We start from the raw sequence: 20,626 nt of genomic DNA, 5'->3' as shown, positions 1-20,626 counted from the left end.
GCCCCTTCATACACGCAGGTCGGTACACTCCCATTCAGGGTGGGTTCAGGCTAGTCACCGGTCCCAGAAACTGAACCACCGCCTCAAGACTGAAGGGTGTAGCAATCATTTCCATAGCTGCAGGAGGAAAAACTTGTCTGGCCTGCGCAGAGTCCTGAGCTCTACCTTCTTGAACACCTTCGGGATAAATTAGAGCAGAGGTCTGTCTGTCTATCTATCTATCTATCTATCTATCTATCTATCTATCTATCTATCTATCTATCTATCTATCTATCTATCTATCTATCTATCTATCTATCTATCTATCTATCTATCTATCTATCTATCTATCTATCTATCTATCTATCTATCTATCTATCTATCTATCTATCTATCTATCTATCTATCTATCTATCTATCTAATGTGTGTGTTTTCAGGTGAAATTTCAGGATGAACTTAAAATGCACACCTTTATAGGTGTGGGAGGGAACTTAATGTGACCCTCTCCAAACGTCTGAATGCACATGTTCAACTATTTAATGTTTTAATACTTTTGGCACAACTGGCTGTTCTCTACTAAGGAGCTTAACAGCAAACACACAACAGGTGTTTGGATTCATGAATCGATCGATACATTTCCTGGTTCAATCAGAATTTGTATTTAAACAGTCCTCTTTGTCATGCTGTTCACATGTTGACATCACGAGGCCAAAATGACACATAACAATTGATCCAACTGTACATCGCCATTGCGAGGCTTCAAACAGCTGCACTTCAGGCGGAAGTGAACACTGAGATTAGAGGGTCACAGAGGGTCATCAGCAGGTTGCAACATACAGAGACTGAAAGAGTCACAGAAAGATGTAGAAGTGGACTCCTTTGGGTCTCATCCCACACTAATGCAGGCCTCATTGTGAACAGTGGCATGCAGAACCAAATGATGAATGAACTCCAGGCACATTTAATGGAGATAAGAGGCACCTCACTGTCACGTCAGCCCATACTACCTGAATAACATCATTAATGCAGTCATTGTGCCTCTTCATGAACAGAGGCCTAATTTTATCTTCATGGATGACATTGCTCCAGCTCATCGAGGTTGCATATTAGGCAACGGCTGCTGGAGACAGAGGTACCTCAAATGGAGTGGCCTGCTCTTTCTCCAGACCTGAATCCCATAGAGAACCTATGGGATTCAGCTGAGTTGCCGTCTAGGGGCTCATAACTCTGTACCCCAGAACCTTAAAGATCTGAGAGCCGCCTGTCAAGAAGAGTTATGCCTCAGCAGACAATAAGTCGACCGGTGAACAGCTTGAGATGTCGTTGTCAAGCTGTAATTGATGCTCAAGGGCACATGATACGTATTGAGACACTGACATTTTCGTTGTGATATTCCTACCACAATAGTTGGCTTTTGTTTTAATAAGCTGATTCAGTTGAGGAAATCACCATTGCATGCTTCTACTTGTGTCCTACTTTCATGATACATCACTGCAGTGTGAACTTGTTTTCCATGAATTTCACCCAAAAGCCAATTATCCCTAACTTATTTAGTGTATGTAACTTTTATTCACTGATCATTGTTTACATATTTTGTATCATCTGTCATCCACAAGGGGGGAGCTTCAGCAGCCTGTTCACTGCTACATCTGAGGTTTTGACCTTCCATGACATCAGGTATAATTTGAAATTGCCTTTCAAATGGTTCCAAGATCACGTATATGGGTAAGGTAAGTTTATTTATATAGCGCTTTTCAGCAACGAGACACTCAAAGCGCTGTACATACAATTACAATACAATCACAAAGCAAATAAACACAGATACAGACACAGAAAAACAAATCAAATGATAAAATCAAATAACAGAGGTAATTTAAAAAAGTAAAATAAAATAAAGGGAATAGAATAATGGACAAGAAAATGAAAGGAAAATTGGACGGAAAACGCAACTAATTATGCCTAGATGGCACAGTCAAAGGCCACTCTAAACAAATATAAGTCCTTCTCAAAATATTAGCATATTGTGATTAAGTTCATTATTTTCCATAATGTCATGATGAAAATTTAATATTCATATATTTTAGATTCATTGCACACTAACTGAAATATTTCAGGTCTTTTATTGTCTTAATACGGATGATTTTGGCATACAGCTCATGAAAACCCAAAATTCCTATCTCACAAAATTAGCATATCATTAAAAGGGTCTCTAAACGAGCTATGAACCTAATCATCTGAATCAACGAGTTAACTCTAAACACCTGCAAAAGATTCCTGAGGCCTTTAAATCTCCCAGCCTGGTTCATCACTCAAAACCCCAATCATGGGTAAGACTGCCGACCTGACTGCTGTCCAGAAGGCCACTATTGGCACCCTCAAGCAAGAGGGTAAGACACAGAAAGACATTTCTGAACGAATAGGCTGTTCCCAGAGTGCTGTATCAAGGCACCTCCGTGGGAAGTCTGTGAGAAGGAAAAAGTGTGGTAGAAAACGCTGCACAACGAGAAGAGGTGACCGGACCCTGAGGAAGATTGTGGAGAAGGGCCGATTCCAGACCTTGGGGGACCTGCGGAAGCAGTGGACTGAGTCTGGAGTAGAAACATCCAGAGCCACCGTGCACAGGTGTGTGCAGGAAATGGGCTACAGGTGCCGCATTCCCCAGGTCAAGCCACTTTTGAACCAGAAACAGCGGCAGAAGCGCCTGACCTGGGCTACAGAGAAGCAGCACTGGACTGTTGCTCAGTGGTCCAAAGTACTTTTTTTGGATGAAAGCAAATTCTGCATGTCATTCGGAAATCAAGGTGCCAGAGTCTGGAGGAAGACTGGGAGAAGGAAATGCCAAAATGCCAGAAGTCCAGTGTCAAGTACCCACAGTCAGTGATGGTCTGGGGTGCCGTGTCAGCTGCTGGTGTTGGTCCACTGTGTTTTATCAAGGGCAGGGTCAATGCAGCTAGCTATCAGGAGATTTTGGAGCACTTCATGCTTCCATCTGCTGAAAAGCTTTATGGAGATGAAGATTTCATTTTTCAGCACGACCTGGCACCTGCTCACAGTGCCAAAACCACTGGTAAATGGTTTACTGACCATGGTATCACTGTGCTCAATTGGCCTGCCAACTCTCCTGACCTGAACCCCATAGAGAATCTGTGGGATATTGTGAAGAGAACGTTGAGAGATTCAAGACCCAACACTCTGGATGAGCTAAAGGCCGCTATCGAAGCATCCTGGGCCTTCATAAGACCTCAGCAGTGCCACAGGCTGATTGCCTCCATGCCACATGCACGCCGCATTGAAGCAGTCATTTCTGCAAAAGGATTCCCGACCAAGTATTGAGTGCATAACTGTACATGATTATTTGAAGGTTGATGTTTTTTGTATTAAAAACACTTTTCTTTTATTGGTCGGATGAAATATGCTAATTTTGTGAGATAGGAATTTTGGGTTTTCATGAACTGTATGCCAAAATCATCCGTATTAAGACAATAAAAGACCTGAAATATTTCAGTTAGTGTGCAATGAATCTAAAATATATGAATGTTCAATTTTCATCATGACATTATGGAAAATAATGAACTTTATCACAATATGATAATATTTTGAGAAGGACCTGTAAGTTTTTAATCTTGATTTAAAGCAACTTAGGGTTTCGGCGCTTTTACAGTTTATTGGCAGCTTATTCCGGATTAGTAGAGCATAAGAACTAAAAGCTGCTTCTCCATGTTTGGTTCTGGTTCTGGGTATGCAGAGTAGATTTGAGCGAGATGACCTGAGAGGTCTGGCTGGTTGATACACTGACAACAAGTCTGTAATGTATTTTGGTGCTAAGCCATTCAGTGATTTATAGACTAACAGAAGTATTTTAAAGTCTATTCTCTGAGCTACAGGGTGCCAGTGTAGGGACTTTAGAACCAGGATGATGTGCTCCACTTTCTTAGTTCTTTAGGTGATAGAAGGCCGACCTAGTTACTACCATTATGTGCCCCTGAAGGTTCAGGTCTGAGTCCATCACTACACCCAGGTTTTGAGCCTGACTGGTAGTTTCTAGCTGTATTAACTGAAGCTGTGTAATAACTTTTAAACGCTCTTCCTTTGGTCCAAAGATTATTACTTCAGTTTTGTTTTGATTCAGCTGAAGAAAATTTAGGCCCATCCATGCATTGATTTCTTCTAAGCATTTACCCAGTGCTTGAATGGGTTCATAGTCACCTGGTGACATCGTAACGTATAGCTTTGTGTCGTCTGCATAGTTATGATAATCTAAGTTGTTGTTTATTAAAATCTGAGTCATGGGGAGCATGTGGATATTGAATAGGAGGGGCCCTAAGATGGACCCTTGGGGAACGCCACATGTGATTTTTGTGGTCTCTGTGGTAAAGTTACCTACTGACACAAAAAAGTCCCTGTACTTCAAGTAGGATTTAAACCAGTTGAGTGCTGTACCAGAAAGGCCGACCCAGTTTTCCAGGAACTCTAATAAAATGGAGTGATCAACAGTGCCGAATGCTGCACTAAGGTCCAATAATACCAGCACTGTGGTTCTTCCACAGTCTGCATTTATACGGATGTCATTGAACACCTTGACAAGAGCAGTCTCTGTACTGTGGTGAGCAGGAAGCCTGACTGGAAGACATCGAAGCAGTTGGTCGTTGTTAGGAAGTTGTTTAACTGTTGAAACACAGCTTTTTCAATAATCTTACTGATGAAGGGGAGGTTTGATATAGGCCTGTAGTTCTGTAGTAGCAGCTTGTCCAAGTTCCTCTTTTTCAATAGAGGTTTGATAATTGCTGTTTTTAGGGCCTGGGGGAAAACACTTGACAAAAGGGACGTTTTTATTATTTGTGTTAAATCAGATGTTATTACAGGCAAAGCTTTCTTAAGGAAAGCTGTGGGTAAAACATCGAGACAGCAGGAAGAAGAGCTTAGTTGCTGTACGATTTCTTCTAAGATTTTGCAGTTTATTTGGTGGAATTGGGAAATTTTGTCAAAATCAGTTCTAGTTGGAGACAACTTTCGTACTGGAGTTGATGTGGATGTGCTGACTGCCCCTCTGATCATTTGGGTTTTTTCAGTAAAGAATTTAGCAAATTCATTGCAGGTCCTGGTAGAGTGAAGTTCAGATGCTACAGTTACAGGACTGTTTGTTAGCCTGTCGACCGTGGCAAATAATGCATGAGCATTGTTAATGTTTTTGCTGATGATCTCAGAAAAAAAAGATTCCCTTGCATTTTTCAGTTGTTGGTTATATCTGTATAGTCTCTCTTTATAGATCATATAGTGAACCTGGAGTCCAGTCTTTCGCCACCTGCGTTCAGCTATTCAACACCTTTTTTTCACTTCTGACTGGTGGAGCACTTCTACACGGAGACATTTTCTTCCCAGAAACGACTTTCACTTTAATTGGAGCAATTGAATCAATGATGTCTGAGATTTTAGAATGAAAGTTATCTACCAGCTCATCTATAGTGTTACAGGGCCAAGTGGAGGTAGAAGAGTAAATCTGGTTGAAGGTTTCAGCAGCACCGTCCTTAAAGATGCGTTTTCTTATAATGTCTCTTTGGCAAACTGAGCCATTGCAGATGATGCTTTCAAAAATAACAGAAAAGTGGTCACATAGAGCAACATCAGTTACAGACACCTTGGAAATGTTTAGACCCTTAGTGATGATCAAGTCCAAAATATGTCCCTGTTTGTGCGTTTGCTGTTTAACATGTTGAGTCAAACCAAAATTTCTAAGAGTGTCACATAGATCTATTGCACTTCTGTCTTCAGGATTGTCCATGTGAATGTTGAAGTCTCCCACAATTATTAAGCAGACATAATAAACACATATAACAGATAAAAGCTCATTAAAATCACTGATAAAGTTTGTTTTGGACTTAGGAGGCCTGCAAATATTCAAGAACATGGTTCGGACCGGGCTCTTTACCTGGAGAGCCAAATATTCAAAAGAGTCAAATTTGCCCAGAAATACTTTTTTACACTCTAATAAATCTTTAAACAAAGTTGCCACCCCTCCACCTTTTTTTTGCTGTCTGCTCTCACAAAGAAAATTGTAGTTCAGAGGCGTCGCCTCTATCAGAATGGGAGCTTCATTAAATTTATGTAACCATGTTTCTGTTAAAAACATAACATCAAGATCGTGGTCAGTAATGAAGTCATTGATTAAAAATGATTTTTCTGACAGATGTAATGTTCAATAAAGTCAGTTTATATGACTTAGTTGCTGATATTAACTCTGTGTCTGGTTGTACCTGACAGTTTATGGCTTTTGTTGATTGTTTATTACTGTCTCTTATCCTTTTGGCTTTGCTCTTTCTGTCACGTATAAGAACAGAGATTTTACAACTATCTCCTATTAGGGGCCCAAGTTTTTCCTGGACATGCTCATTTCTGATAGAGTTACCACTGGGGCCCAGACTGTATCACAGAGAAGTGATTTGAAGGTCCTGATTAGGAGGAGATAGATTAGGAGGTGTTGGGGCTCTGCGACATTTGGAAGATGTTGGTTTAGTAGCATGGCCTCGGCCACGGGGGGTGTTGAATGGAGAAGATGTCAGAGCCATTTGGGTCCCGATTTTAAGAGCTCCTTTCATGTCATCAGAATCCAGTAAAGCAAAAAGCGGGCTCAGTGGGGAGATGGGAGAGTTCTGTGCAGTCTGGGTCAGGGTCTGGGTCAGGGTCTGGGGTGAGGGGGGTTTACCGGGGGTCTGGGGGGTATAATGGGGGGGTCCACTTCTCCTGTGGATTTCGACGGGGAGACCTTTTGTGATGACCTCTCTTTCTCAGCCAACTGGCTGGTTGTTTCTGCTGGAGCTGTTAGAGACAGCGTTATCATTGTTGTTGATACTCCATGTTCTCTGCTGAAGGTCGAAGCTGCTGGCGGATTATTTACTGAATAGAAGAGATTAGATGTGAGACGTCTGGCTCCTGGCTTGTTCAAACAGAAACCATCTTGCTTGAAGAGTTGTCTTTTTTTCCCAAAAAATATTAAATATTATAGGTCAAAAATTAGGAAAGTATTTTAAAGTCCAAAACCCTTCATTTAAAATTTTTTTCTCAGTATTACTATTAGCATTATTTCTAGTTTTTACATGAACTCTTTGGCTTCTAATATTTCTAAATTCAGCAAAACGTTCAGGTGTGTTATCTTCATTATTAAAACAGTAAGGCCAAGTTTGATTTGGACCACATGGTGTTGTAGATGTTCAGTTGTTCTCAAAACTCCAATTAAATCATACCAGAAACCACATCAAAATACTTCCACCATAATCAGTTATTTTTGGACAGAATAATATAAAACAAATGGTAACATGGTCTCCGATTTAAGTACCGTTAAATTTTTTAAACGTTTCCCTTCATTTAGGTAATTTACGACACATCGAACCGGTTGTCTGACCTTGTGGAGGCTGCCAGTGACACCTCTCAACCCAGAAGTCTTTACAAGGACTGCGTAGGCCACATAACATCTCTGCATTAAACACCTGAAACATTTCACTCTGTGTAAAATAATTCTTTGTTTCATCTTTTAACAGAATTACTGAAATAAATGAACTTTTCAATGACATTAATTTACCGAGAAGCAGCCACATACAGTATAAGCCCATATATTTATTGCAGTTAGATCTAAAAAGCCCAAAGATAACTTGAGAAGCTTTTACCTGATACAATGCAGTCTAACAAAAATATGTTAACATTTGTTAAAGAAATAAAAACAAAAGGACAGCTTTATCAAATATGTAACATCAAGAAAAGCTATCTGACCCAACAATAAGCAAAAATTCATCTTATTTGTCATCCAATATATTTATTGACAGTTGAAAACATTTTAATTCAAACAATAAGGATTTATTTATAGAACATTTTCATGAGCAAATCAGCATAAATTAAACAGACCTATAAATTAAAACTGTTAATGATGTTGGACAGCAGATTGAAACCGTGTTGACAAACAGAAACATTTCACTAGAAAATCAAAACTGGAACTAAATTTTAGATAAAAGCTAAACGGACTGCCATACAATTCCAGGAATCATCTGGACTAAAGGATTTTATCAGTGATGTTAGGGTCTCTGAACCGTGAGCTATAAAATACTCCCGTTAATTGTCTACCATGAAATTAATTTTATCTGGACAGAAAATGGCAGTAGCTGAACAGCAGTCAACAAGATTGTCCGCTGGCTTTATTATCTTCACGAGAGTATTAAAAAACATGCGTATCTCCGGAGAGGAAGACCAAAGTAATGGTTCAGCAGCAAAGCCAAAAGAGAGGGGATGTTAAAGTACATGGTGGAGAAATCCCTGATGATAAACTGCTGCACACCTTGCTGCTGTTTTAGTGAACACGTCTGTTTTAACTGATGGTCGAGTCTGGATCTGATGGCATCTGGAAATGGCTAAAAGTCAGGCTTTAGTTTCCGCGGCGATGGGCTGCCTGGTGGTGTGGCGAGAAGAAGAGTGGAATATGTACAGTGTGTGACCTCTGCAGGAGTCCACTTCACAGCACCATCCCTCCGCCCATGATCTCCATCCTCTGTCCAGAACAAAACAAAAGTGAAGTTTATTTATAAAAGCACCTTTCACAGATACAAAGTCATAAAGCACTGCACAGGAAAATGTCATTAAGATCTAAATAAAAATACAATCAAATCATGACATAAAAGCCTGGCGGAGAAGAACAGCTTTCAATTGGATTTTAAAAGTCCGTAAATCAGTAAAGCAAAGTGAAGTGAAGCTTGTGACTGAAGGCTACGAGGAGCAGAGTGGGTAGTTCAAAGCTGACACAAATAGTTAGCAAGGCCATTTAGAGCCCTGTAGGTCAGGACAATCATTTTAAAACAAATTCTAAACTGAACTGGGAACCAGTGTAAGAAGCATAAGACTGGGGTGATATGAGAAAATGTACTCGTTTTAATAAGAAGGCTGGCTTGAAGGTGAAAGGTTGAAGGTCTGTCCAGACATATAAACAGGGAATTACAATAGTCTAGAATGCATGAATGTTTTCTAGATCTGCTTGGGAGGCCATGGCATGTATTTTAGAGATGTTCTTTAAATGAAAGAAACAAGAACAAGAAATAGATCGGATGTGTGAATCAAACCATAATGAAGTGTCAAATGTAACTCCTAAGCAGCCAGTCGCTGACCCAAGATGTGATAAGAAATATGAGAAAATGTCCCAATGATGTCAGCTAGTGGAAGAATATAAAATGAAAATAATAAAGGGCCCAGAACGGATCCTCGTGGGACCCCACAGGTCAGAGGAGCAGAGTCCAAGGTAAACCTGTCTAACCTGACGCAGAACGTCCTATTGGACCGATAATTCAAACATTTGTTAGGAAGACTGGACAAAATGAAACATAGCATGTGTCATTAGGCAGACATTTAGTTAACATGTATAACAAAGGTCCAAGGTCCATTAGAGACATTTCCTGTGTATGCTAGTGATGCAGTGAAAATGAAATCAATCCTGACATGATGGATTATAATTAGGGTTGGGGTCCATGTCAGGCTGCGGAGATACAGACGGGGGGGAGAATCAATCAGCAAAAACTGCCTCTAAATGGATGGCAAGTTTCACATTATTATTCATTCATTCAAGTGCTGTGATCTACATTTTCCCAGGAAAACACTGATAAGCAGTGGTTCTCAGTTGACCCAAGATGCACAGCAGTCCAACATCACGAACCACATCAATCTCAGTTTTTGCATAAACCTTATTTTTACAAAAAAGCAAAAGACCCGCCAGTCATGACCTGCATTCTGCCCATTCTGTGTAGCTCAATAATTTAAAGAGGCGTGCTTGAAGCCTGTAGATCAACGGAGCTTCATGCCAAAGAAGAAAAGTCATTGGAATGGGTGTTTCAAAACTCAAATATTTCAGAAAAACGTGTCTAACATCATTCTGGCTTTCCACAGAGTAGGACAGACCAGTTCTGTGAAGCTTAACTACAAACAAAAGTTGAACATCCGAGACAAATACCACATTAAAACCTGCTGGGTAATTCAGAGATACTACAAGAACAGTTAAACTCACATCTTGTTGCTCCAGTTTCAACCCAACCAGTTACTTCAGAAACCAGTGCAACAGGAAATTTTTACAGGCATCCACTGAAAAGGCTAAACTGTGTTCTAAAAACTTAGTAATCAGTGCAGAATAACGCAGTCCAGGTTTGATCTGTCTATATATTGTAGTTTTCACTCTTGTCTCAGTCTGAGCTGGTCCTAAACCCACAAAAATCAAAATACACTTTTTTTGTTTTAACGAATCGAATGTATAAATCCCAAATTGTGTTGTAAAGACTGAATATAGAACAATCAAATTCATCTTTGACCAGAATAAGTCTTGTTGGTTTTTTACTAGGGATGATGAAATGCAAGCCAGATTTCTTAAACAGCAAAATAGCCCTTTCATTTTGCAACCAATAGGAATCAGATGCCAACATCTCTTTCATTATCTAACAAGGATATAATAAACAAACAATACAAAGCTCCTGCAGGGTGGAACTGACTATCCTTTTCATTCAAACCGTTTTTCCAAGTGCTTGAGCCGCCCTCTGACAGACTAACACCCTGGTGGGAGAGCCACACTGCCCATATTAAAAACCACGGCTCTACCCCATCTATGTTGAAAAACTGACAATATGGTAAAAACGCCACAATAAAAGTAACTCTGAACTCAACAAAAACTGTTTAATTTAGAGGGAAAATGTCCAACCACACTGAGCACACCAACAGATGGGTAGACAATTCAAATAATTGATTCAAATCTCTTTTAACCAAACATTGCCTCAGTTTGCCATTTGTGATATGGCACACATAGATGAAGATGACCTTTATCCATTAGATAGCTTACTGTTTTAAATGTGCCTGAGTGATCCAAACCATTGGTCTTTTATGCTGTTCTTTATACCGTGTAAAAAAAACAAACAAATCTAATTCTAAATGGAGAAAGTTGGATTATTTGTGTATTTGATGATGTTTAAAAGGAATAGGAGAATTTATTAGTAGAATAATGTGCCGGTATGTATGTTAAGGTCACTGGAAGAAGCTAATGAGTTTTTTGTTTTCTTTAAAACTTCTTATAGATATCACCAGAGATGAAACAGTCAGGCTTTTTTCCAGGCCTATTTCTGTTTTTTTTTGTTTAAGTCTGACCCGCCAGTTCTGATTTGGACCGGTTCAGGTTTTTTTTTTTTCAAAAGGACTATAACCTATAAAAAGAGAAAAATATGTCCAGCAGGTTCTTTGATGGAGGTAGCGGTTTATCTCAGAAAGTGTGCATTACAGTACATGTTGTTATTTGATGCATGTATGGATGGAAAACAGTTGGACTTCTTAGCTTTAATGCATTTTATGAATAGGGAAAGAAAATCAGATTTTTCAGTATTTTACCTGCTGATCACCGATCAGAGGTAACTATTTGTAAATCGGGTGGAATGATACGTGCATCTCTACAAATTACCATTATTTGGCTCTAATTGTATCACTATATCTAAAGAATGAAAGGACTGCATGACTATATTCTGCCCTCTGCTGATCTGACACCAGAACTATGGCTGGCTAAGTTATTGATACCATATTAGGATTTATGAAAATAAAACCCATTTTAAAAGAGCTGGAACCATTCTGGAACAAACACTATGTAGTCATTTATTGCCATGACATGGTCAATTTTTAATCATCTAAAAGACCTTTTGTTCAGTTTTCATAGTCGGTACTGTTGTGAGTTTGTGACATTACCTGCGGCGGCTCTATGAAAGCCAGCCAATCAGACGAGTGCGTTGGAAGCAGCCCCATCGACTGACACTTGTATATGGCCAACGCTGCTCCTAAAAGGTTACCGATCAGGTAGACGAGCCCTTGGAGCCACTGCTGGCTGGAGCTCTCCAACAGCTTGAAGGCTGAGAGAGGTGGACAAAACGTTTAAGAAGGCAAAAACGAACCGGGTTTGATGCAGGCAAAGAAAATTGTCTTGTAACACCAGTAACTCAGAGTGAAACAGGCGAGCGACCTGGATACTTACTCGCAGACATTGACATCAGAGCCTGTATGGGCCTCCAGGCCATCATGCAGACCATCATGATGGGGAAGATGGAGATGGTGTTGCCAGACATGTACATGATGAACAAGTTCATGGGAATCTGCTTTAGGGGCCCGAGGGCCACATCCCAGCAGCGCTGCAACACAAGAAGAGGAGAGAAACTGAAGTGCAGAACAGCAGACCTGTTCAAGGTTTTTCCCAAATGGGAGTCACGCTCTAAGATTCAGGACAGCAGCTCCTTTAGGGGAGCGTAAAGACCAGTTATTTATGTTTACATGTCATTTAGAGATGCACAGGGAAAACAGATCATGACTGAAATTGTCCAATTTTTAGGTTGACTGGCCCTCAATAATCTAATCTTGCTGACAACGCATTTCAAAGGTAAATGTCGTTGCTAAGCAAAGAAGACTCAAAGTTAGCTATTTGTTTCCATTATCAGTCAGGTGTTTAAAGTCATCTCAGCAGAAACACAGAGAGGGAAGAAGCGATTTAAAAAGAAACTGTTTCCTAAAACAAACTGAGACATGTATGCAGTTTCTTCAGGCTGCGGGAGAGAGCACAACTTTCAGCAGACAACAGGAAGGCTGAAAGTACTGCAGGAATGTTGCACTGAGTTATTTTTTTGAGCGTTTAATTTTTTTCTGTCATTCAATATCCTGGATGTGGAAATGTTGATGACCTTTTGGAAATTCTCAAAGGAATACACATGGAGACTGCTGTTTTAGTAAAGCTAATCATGCTAATTGCTTCTGCTTCCAATATAAAAAAAATATTCACCCCTCATGAAGGCTAGGAAAAAGTACTTTGAAAGCTTAAATATTCTCTAAGTGACAGCTCCTACGAAGATTTGGCCTTAAATCTCTACAGGCAAGCAGGTCAAATCCTTCCCAAAACTCAAGACTGGAAATCAGCCACAGGATTCTGATTGGTGCATCTTCTGTTTTATTTTGTTTATCACTTTATGTGCTCCACTCAGCTTTAGCTAACGAGGACTCGTTGAGACAGTCCTGTAATAATTAAAGTCAATTGCTGGTAGTGTTTCCATGTATATTGTATTTAAAATGAGTTTCTTTCTATTGTTCTACCTCATTGTCATTTACAGATTATTTGATTAGATTAGGTCTGCTGTCATTTACTATTCTTGTTGATGTGTAGGACATTGACAGGTATGCATACCATCTTCATTCCTGATGTCTTTTTGTAGCAAAAGACCAAATAAGCTAAGCTTTAATTAGAAAACAAACACTTAGAAGTTCTGATAGTAAATGAGAAACAAAATGTTAGATAAAATAACATGTTAATCTCCCCTCACCTTCTCCACCAGGTTCTTGTCAGTCTCCTGGATGCTGGTGTCGGGAACAGGTTTCTCTGAGTAGCCGATGGGGTAAACAACATCTCCCTGGCCGCTTTGTCGGTCACCGCGACTCCTGCAGACAGCAACAGTTGAGCTTGTAATCAAGCCATGTTTGGAACATCCAGAGCCGTGTTATTGCACAGGAAGCAATCCTTTAGACTAACTGGTGAAGGAAACAGGCCGCTCAAATCTCCTCTGGGCTTCAACCAGATGTCAGGTACAACAATTGTAGGATTGGAAAATGCTGCTTCATGACATCCCAAAGAACCAGCGCAACAACTTTCAACTTTAACAAGCAACTTCACAATTTCACAGTTAGTGTCTTTAATCAGCCAGTGATTGGGTGTGTTAATTACACATTGGATGCTTCTGTTGGTATCAGAGATTCAACACAAACCACTTTTCACTAGCCGACCAGGCAGATCCACTGACTACCAGACTGTGATGAGTGGGAATGTGATATCCGTTGTATCGAATGACCCAAGAGCTGCACACTATGTCTAATATTTAATACCATCACATTATCAATGTGCAAGGACTGCTGGGTCTGCAATATATCCTGGCTTATTATATTCCAGGTGCCCATCATATGTGTGGTGAGTTAGATGATGACTTCCACTGCCAAGATGCCCACTTGTAATTTATTTGAAAGTGGCCAAAATGCTAAAGCTCATACAAATTGTTGAAAGCAAAGCGCTGAAAAAAACTGTGGTTTTATTGCAAATGACTGAAATGTCACAACACGTAAAAATGCGTTTTGAAATGACCCGATCAGAACTTTGTGGCCAATTTCCAACTGAGTTTTCATATTTGTTCAAGCTAGGACCAGAGGTTATATCCAACTGTGTGCAAAACAGGATTTTACCATTACTTTGAAACAATAAAAAAAAAAAAAATCATATGGAAAACTGGCCTTAGCATTTCATTTCAGTGATTAGCACAGTTAGCTTTAATCCTCCAGGGCAGTGGTTTTCAAAGTGGGGATGTGAGGGGGTGTGGCAGGAGAAGCAGAGATGAGAGATGCTGCTGTCTGGATGGTGAAGCTCTAAAGTTTGCCTGAAGAAGTTACAATTTTGGGCTTTATGAAAAAGTTTTTGTCTTATCCATGGCAATAACGAGGACAAGGACTAAAAAGCGCAAAACCGCAGACTTTTGACCTTTGAAGTTAGTTTTAGTTTGGTTATTGCATGTTCGTGCTCCGCAGATTCAGCGACTCATCCTCCTGTTTGGTCCGATGCAGACAGTCTGATTACGGGCAGCTGCTGTCTGCCTGCTCCCTCCTCCATCTGCAGGAGGAGGGAGCTTAAGGACCGTAAATAAATTTCCAAATCAAACATGTTGTTTCATGGTGGTTTTGTTTTTTTGTGTTTTGGGGGAAATGTTTGTGCCTCTGAACAGCTGATTTTATGTGTGATCAGCTGATTTAGGATGTTATTAAATATAGCACTCTGCCTGCGTGTAATTCAGAAAGGTGATTTGTCCTTTTTCTTTTCTGTCAGCCTTCAGGCATGGTTTATGACCCATAAATGGTAAAATGACATGTTTGACCTTCTCAGGCCACTGTGGTCCTTAATATTATTGTAGTTGCTCTTGAGTTTTATTAACTTTTCCCTGCACTGTCTCATAGAAAACCTTCTCATTTCTCCTGGTCCTACGGCCAATCAGTGCACAGCAGTTTGGTCAGGTTACATATAGTCCCTACTTAGCCTAGGTCTTACCTGCTCAGGAGCAGGGACCAAAAAAGTAGGTACCGGTATGGAAAAAACTGTAATGGAAACGCTCGCAAAGTGAGATGAGTGGAGTCGAGTAGGGCCAAATCGAGCCAATGGAAAAGGGGCATAATGCTGTTTGGGGGGCGATGGTATGGAAACGTTTGGGAACATCAAGAGTTTATTTTTAAATGGCTTAAATACATTGTTTTGTGCTTCCCCTGACTTGATTTTAAAACACTTGAGTGAAACGGAAAATAGCTAAAGGTATAGTTATCATCCCACAGCGTGACCTGGTGGCTTAGGTACGGTGCATTCACTGGAAAAATAGCTTTTGTTTTTATTTTCAGACCAAAACGTTACCTGTCGAGGCCGATACAGCAAAAAAAAATTATTGGCTAGCCGAGCAAATAGAGACCTCGAAAAAATCAAAATAGCCTTTAAAAACGGCAGTGGTGAGAAAAAGACATAAGTTCAACAAAAGAAGAACAAAAAGGATGCTGGTGTGTGAGGAGAATAGTGGTATCCACAAACTGGACTAGTTTCTTCTCAAGGAATGCAGGAATCTTTCTTTTCTCTTGAAATCACTATTAGCAAACAAGCATTTTACTGCCACCTATAGGTCTGGAGTGAAAACTGTAGATCAGAGATGAATTCCTTATACAATGGCAGGTCTTAAAAAAAAGAAAATAAATCATACATACATTTAAAAAAAAAATTGCTATTTAGATATTTAAAAGAAAGGTACAATGACATTTTTAACTTGAACCAATAGTCAAGGGTGTCAAGTATCTACCATTGTTATTTAATTGATCAGAAGCTGAAAGGTTTGGGAAACACGACTGCAGACCAATGTGCTGCAGATGATCTAAAATGTACAGGTCCTTCTCAAAATATTAGCATATTGTGATAAAGTTCATTATTTTCCATAATGTCATGATGAAAATTGAACATTCATATATTTTAGATTCATTGCACACCAACTGAAATATTTCAGGTCTTTTATTGTCTTAATACGGATGATTTTGGCATACAGCTCATGAAAACCCAAAATTCCTATCTCACAAAATTAGCATATCATTAAAAGGGTCTCTAAACGAGCTAGGAACCTAATCATCTGAATCAACGAGTTAACTTTAAACACCTGCAAAAGATTCCTGAGGCCTTTAAAATTCCCAGCCTGGTTCATCACTCAAAACCTCAATCATGGGTAAGACTGCCGACCTGACTGCTGTCCAGAAGGCCACTATTGACACCCTCAAGCAAGACGGTAAGACACAGAAAGACATTTCTGAACAAATAGGCTGTTCCCAGAGTGCTGTATCAAGGCACCTCAGTGGGAAGTCTGTGGGAAGGAAAAAGTGTGGCAGAAAACGCTGCACAACGAGAAGAGGTGACCGGACCCTGAGGAAGATTGTGGAGAAGGGCCGATTCCAGACCTTGGGGGATCTGCGGAAGCAGTGGACTGAGTCTGGAGTAGAAACATCCAGAGCCACCGTGCACAGGCGTGTGCAGGAAATGGGCTACAGGTGCCGCATTCCCCAGGTCAAGCCACTTTTGAACCAGAAACAGCAGCAGAAGCGCCTGACCTGGGCTACAGAGAAGCAGCACTGGACTGTTGCTCAGTGGTCCAAAGTACTTTTTTTGGATGAAAGCAAATTCTGCATGTCATTCGGAAATCAAGGTGCCAGAGTCTGGAGGAAGACTGGGGAGAAGGAAATGCCAAAATGCCAGAAGTCCAGTGTCAAGTACCCACAGTCAGTGATGGTCTGGGGTGCCGTGTCAGCTGCTGGTGTTGGTCCACTGTGTTTTATCAAGGGCAGGATCAATGCAGCTAGCTATCAGGAGATTTTGGAGCACTTCATGCTTCCATCTGCTGAAAAGCTTTATGGAGATGAAGAATTCATTTTTCAGCACGACCTGGCACCAGCTCACAGTGCCAAAACCACTGGTAAATGGTTTACTGACCATGGTATCACTGTGCTCAATTGGCCTGCCAACTCTCCTGACCTGAACCCCATAGAGAATCTGTGGGATATTGTGAAGAGAACGTTGAGAGACTCAAGACCCAACACTCTGGATGAGCTAAAGGCCGCTATCGAAGCATCCTGGGCCTCCATAAGACCTCAGCAGTGCCACAGGCTGATTGCCTCCATGCCACGCCGCATTGAAGCAGTCATTTCTGCAAAAGGATTCCCGACCAAGTATTGAGTGCATAACTGTACATGATTATTTGAAGGTTGACGTTTTTTGTATTAAAAACACTTTTCTTTTATTGGTCGGATTAAATATACTAATTTTGTGAGATAGGAATTTTGGGTTTTCATGAGATGTATGCCAAAATCATCCGTATTAAGACAATAAAAGACCTGAAATATTTCAGTTAGTGTGCAATGAATCTAAAATATATGAATGTTAAATTTTCATCATGACATTATGGGAAATAATGAACTTTATCACAATATGCTAATATTTTGAGAAGGACCTGTATGTGAACAATGGCAAGGTCCCAATAGGTGGATACAGAAGAGTGACAAGGCTGTTTTGCTTTGCCGTCTACCTGGAGTTTCCCACACTGAGCTCAAGGGCCCACTTCATCCTTCGGGCCCCGCTGCCTCCTCTTGTGGACACAGCTCCTCCTCCTTGTCCCCCTGGAGACGCCATGACAACAAACTTCACCGCTGGTCCTCAGAGACAATGCTCACCTGCATATATCATATATGATTATATTGATTAAATGCGACACTTTTGAAAGATCAACTAAAGCAATATTAGCAGTCTCATAAAGACTGAAGGAAACTGTGGGTTCATTGCAGATGACAGAATATGGTGCCTTGCTAAAATATTCCTTGAACTTCTTCTCATTTTGTCTCATCACAACTACAAACATTAGGGGATTTTATTTGGATTTCAAAGGATAGACAAACACAAAGTAATGCACGAGAAAGAAAACAATACATGGTTTTCCAGTTCATTTACAGGAACAAATCTGAAAGGTTTGGCGTGCATTTAATAACCTGCTTTGATATGATTGTATAAAAATTTTGAAAATGATAATTTTCCTTCCACTTCACCATTATGCACTACACTGTGTTGGTCTTCTCAGTGCCCAATGAAATACATTAAAATTTAAGGTTGTACTGTGACAATGAAAACCAATGTATACATAAAATGCAGAAAAGCAAAACCTCCCTCAGCCAAAATGACTGGACAACATAAATATAACTAAGCAGGGTAACATAGTAACACAGAGTAAAAATATCAAACTATCATGGACAGAGACCTTGATGAAAATGTAGATACTAATAAACTCTGATAAAAGCCTAAATACATCTCAAACATAAACCAAGTCAGCTCTAATGAACCCGGTGCAGTATACAGGTCCTTCTCAAAAAATTAGCATATTGTGATAAAGTTCATTATTTTCCATAATGTTATGATGAAAATTTAACATTCATATATTTTAGATTCATTGCACACTAACTGAAATATTTCAGGTCTTTTATTGTCTTAATACGGATGATTTTGGCATACAGCTCATGAAAACCCAAAATTCCTATCTCACAAAATTAGCATATCATTAAAAAGGTCTCTAAACGAGCTATGAACCTAATCATCTGAATCAATGAGTTAACTCTAAACACCTGCAAAAGATTCCTGAGGCCTTTAAAACTCCCAGCCTGGTTCATCACTCAAAACCCCAATCATGGGTAAGACTGCCGACCTGACTGCTGTCCAGAAGGCCACTATTGACACCCTCAAGCAAGAGGGTAAGACACAGAAAGAAATTTCTGAACGAATAGGCTGTTCCCAGAGTGCTGTATCAAGGCACCTCAGTGGGAAGTCTGTGGGAAGGAAAAAGTGTGGCAGAAAACGCTGCACAACGAGAAGAGGTGACCTGGACCCTGAGGAAGATTGTGGAGAAGGGCCGATTCCAGACCTTGGGGGACCTGCAGAAGCAGTGGACTGAGTCTGGAGTAGAAACATCCAGAGCCACCGTGCACAGGCGTGTGCAGGAAATGGGCTACAGGTGCCGCATTCCCCAGGTCAAGCCACTTTTGAACCAGAAACAGCGGCAGAAGCGCCTGACCTGGGCTACAGAGAAGCAGCACTGGACTGTTGCTCAGTGGTCCAAAGTACTTTTTTTCGAATGAAAGCAAATTCTGCATGTCATTCGGAAATCAAGGTGCCAGAGTCTGGAGGAAGACTGGGGAGAAGGAAATGCCAAATGCCAGAAGTCCAGTGTCAAGTACCCACAGTCAGTGATGGTCTGGGGTGCCGTGTCAGCTGCTGGTGTTGGTCCACTGTGTTTTATCAAGGGCAGGGTCAATGCAGCTAGCTATCAGGAGATTTTGGAGCACTTCATGCTTCCATCTGCTGAAAAGCTTTATGGAGATGAAGATTTCATTTTTCAGCACGACCTGGCACCTGCTCACAGTGCCAAAACCACTGGTAAATGGTTTACTGACCATGGTATCACTGTGCTCAATTGGCCTGCCAACTCTCCTGACCTGAACCTCATAGAGAATCTGTGGGATATTGTGAAGAGAACGTTGAGAGACTCAAGACCCAACACTCTGGATGAGCTAAAGGCCGCTATTGAAGCATCCTGGGCCTCCATAAGACCTCAGCAGTGCCACAGGCTGATTGCCTCCATGCCACGCCGCATTGAAGCAATCATTTCTGCAAAAGGATTCCTGACCAAGTATTGAGTGCATAACTGTACATGATTATTTGAAGGTTGACGTTTTTTGTATTAAAAACACTTTTCTTTTATTGGTCGGATGAAATATGCTAATTTTGTGAGATAGGAATTTTGGGTTTTCATGAGCTGTATGCTAAAATCATTCGTATTAAGACAATAAAAGACCTGAAATATTTCAGTTAGTGTGCAATGAATCTAAAATATATGAATGTTAAATTTTCATCATGACATTATGGAAAATAATGAACTTTATCACAATATGCTAATATTTTGAGAAGGACCTGTACAGCAGAAAGCATGAAAACGTCCATTTGTAGAAGCTGACATAGAAATAACCAGCACTTCTAAGATCTTTTTATTTGTCACAGATGTCAAATTTGCTAATGTGACACAAGCACGCTTACAAACTTCACGTTTGTGTAGAAAAAGATGCAAGTTTAATAAAGCAATTGTTTTGTTAGAGCTTTCTAACATAGTGACCTGTGTAAGACAGAATAGCAACAAGTAGGGAGATTTTGATTAGGAATTAGATATTAGTTGGTTTAAGTTGTTCCAATAAATACAGCAGCAGCAGCTGAAGAAGAAGCACGACGCAGCGCAGACTGGGTGTTGCTGTCAGCTAACGTCGTACAGTTCAAGCCACGCACGCTGGTAAAGGTTAGCTTACCTTACAAAGACATCTAAACTACCGCTGCTCTCGTTTAAAATTTCTTTTCAAGAAAAATTAAAGACACTGGCCCGTAAGGACAGCCAAAGAACAACTTGTTCCGCCGACACTCGCTGATTCTTAGGCCCGCAATGATGGCGCAGTTACGTTCAGAGACGTAGTATACGTAAACGT

General features: G+C 40.4%; 1 protein-coding gene and 1 long non-coding RNA gene across 2 annotated transcripts; one reads left to right on the top strand and one right to left on the bottom strand.

Annotated features, from left to right (window-relative positions):
- Positions 1 to 53: 53 nt before the first annotated feature.
- LOC124880713 lies at positions 54 to 8,486 on the top strand. The gene is made up of 3 exons (XR_007041435.1): positions 54 to 200; positions 1,597 to 1,710; positions 7,344 to 8,486. It is a non-coding gene; the product is annotated as an uncharacterized LOC124880713 (long non-coding RNA).
- Positions 7,569 to 20,605, bottom strand: emc4 (ER membrane protein complex subunit 4). The gene is made up of 6 exons (XM_047386009.1): positions 20,453 to 20,605; positions 17,641 to 17,785; positions 13,330 to 13,444; positions 12,000 to 12,153; positions 11,717 to 11,877; positions 7,569 to 8,510 (listed from the first exon to the last, which is right to left on the bottom strand). The coding sequence occupies exons 2-6, from the start codon at positions 17,742 to 17,744 to the stop codon at positions 8,475 to 8,477; spliced, it is 570 nt and encodes a 189-aa protein (XP_047241965.1). The 5' UTR covers positions 17,745 to 17,785; positions 20,453 to 20,605; the 3' UTR covers positions 7,569 to 8,474.
- Between the last annotated feature and the right edge of the window lie 21 nt (positions 20,606 to 20,626).

This window comes from Girardinichthys multiradiatus, chromosome 14 (assembly GCF_021462225.1).
Source record: "Girardinichthys multiradiatus isolate DD_20200921_A chromosome 14, DD_fGirMul_XY1, whole genome shotgun sequence".
NCBI lineage: Eukaryota > Metazoa > Chordata > Actinopteri > Cyprinodontiformes > Goodeidae > Girardinichthys > Girardinichthys multiradiatus.
This window is presented reverse-complemented; position numbering and strand designations above follow the sequence as displayed.

What these genes read in the sequence shown, in the direction of transcription:
- emc4 (XM_047386009.1), bottom strand. Translation starts at nt 17,744, where the DNA reads ATGGCGTCTCCAGGGGGACAAGGAGGAGGAGCTGTGTCCACAAGAGGA. An exon ending in CTCAGTGTGGGAAACTCCAG is followed by an intron (nt 13,445 to 17,640) that starts GTAGACGGCAAA and finishes TGCTGTCTGCAG; the next exon opens with GAGTCGCGGTGACCGACAAA. An exon ending in TCTGATGTCAATGTCTGCGA is followed by an intron (nt 11,878 to 11,999) that starts GTAAGTATCCAG and finishes CACCTCTCTCAG; the next exon opens with CCTTCAAGCTGTTGGAGAGC.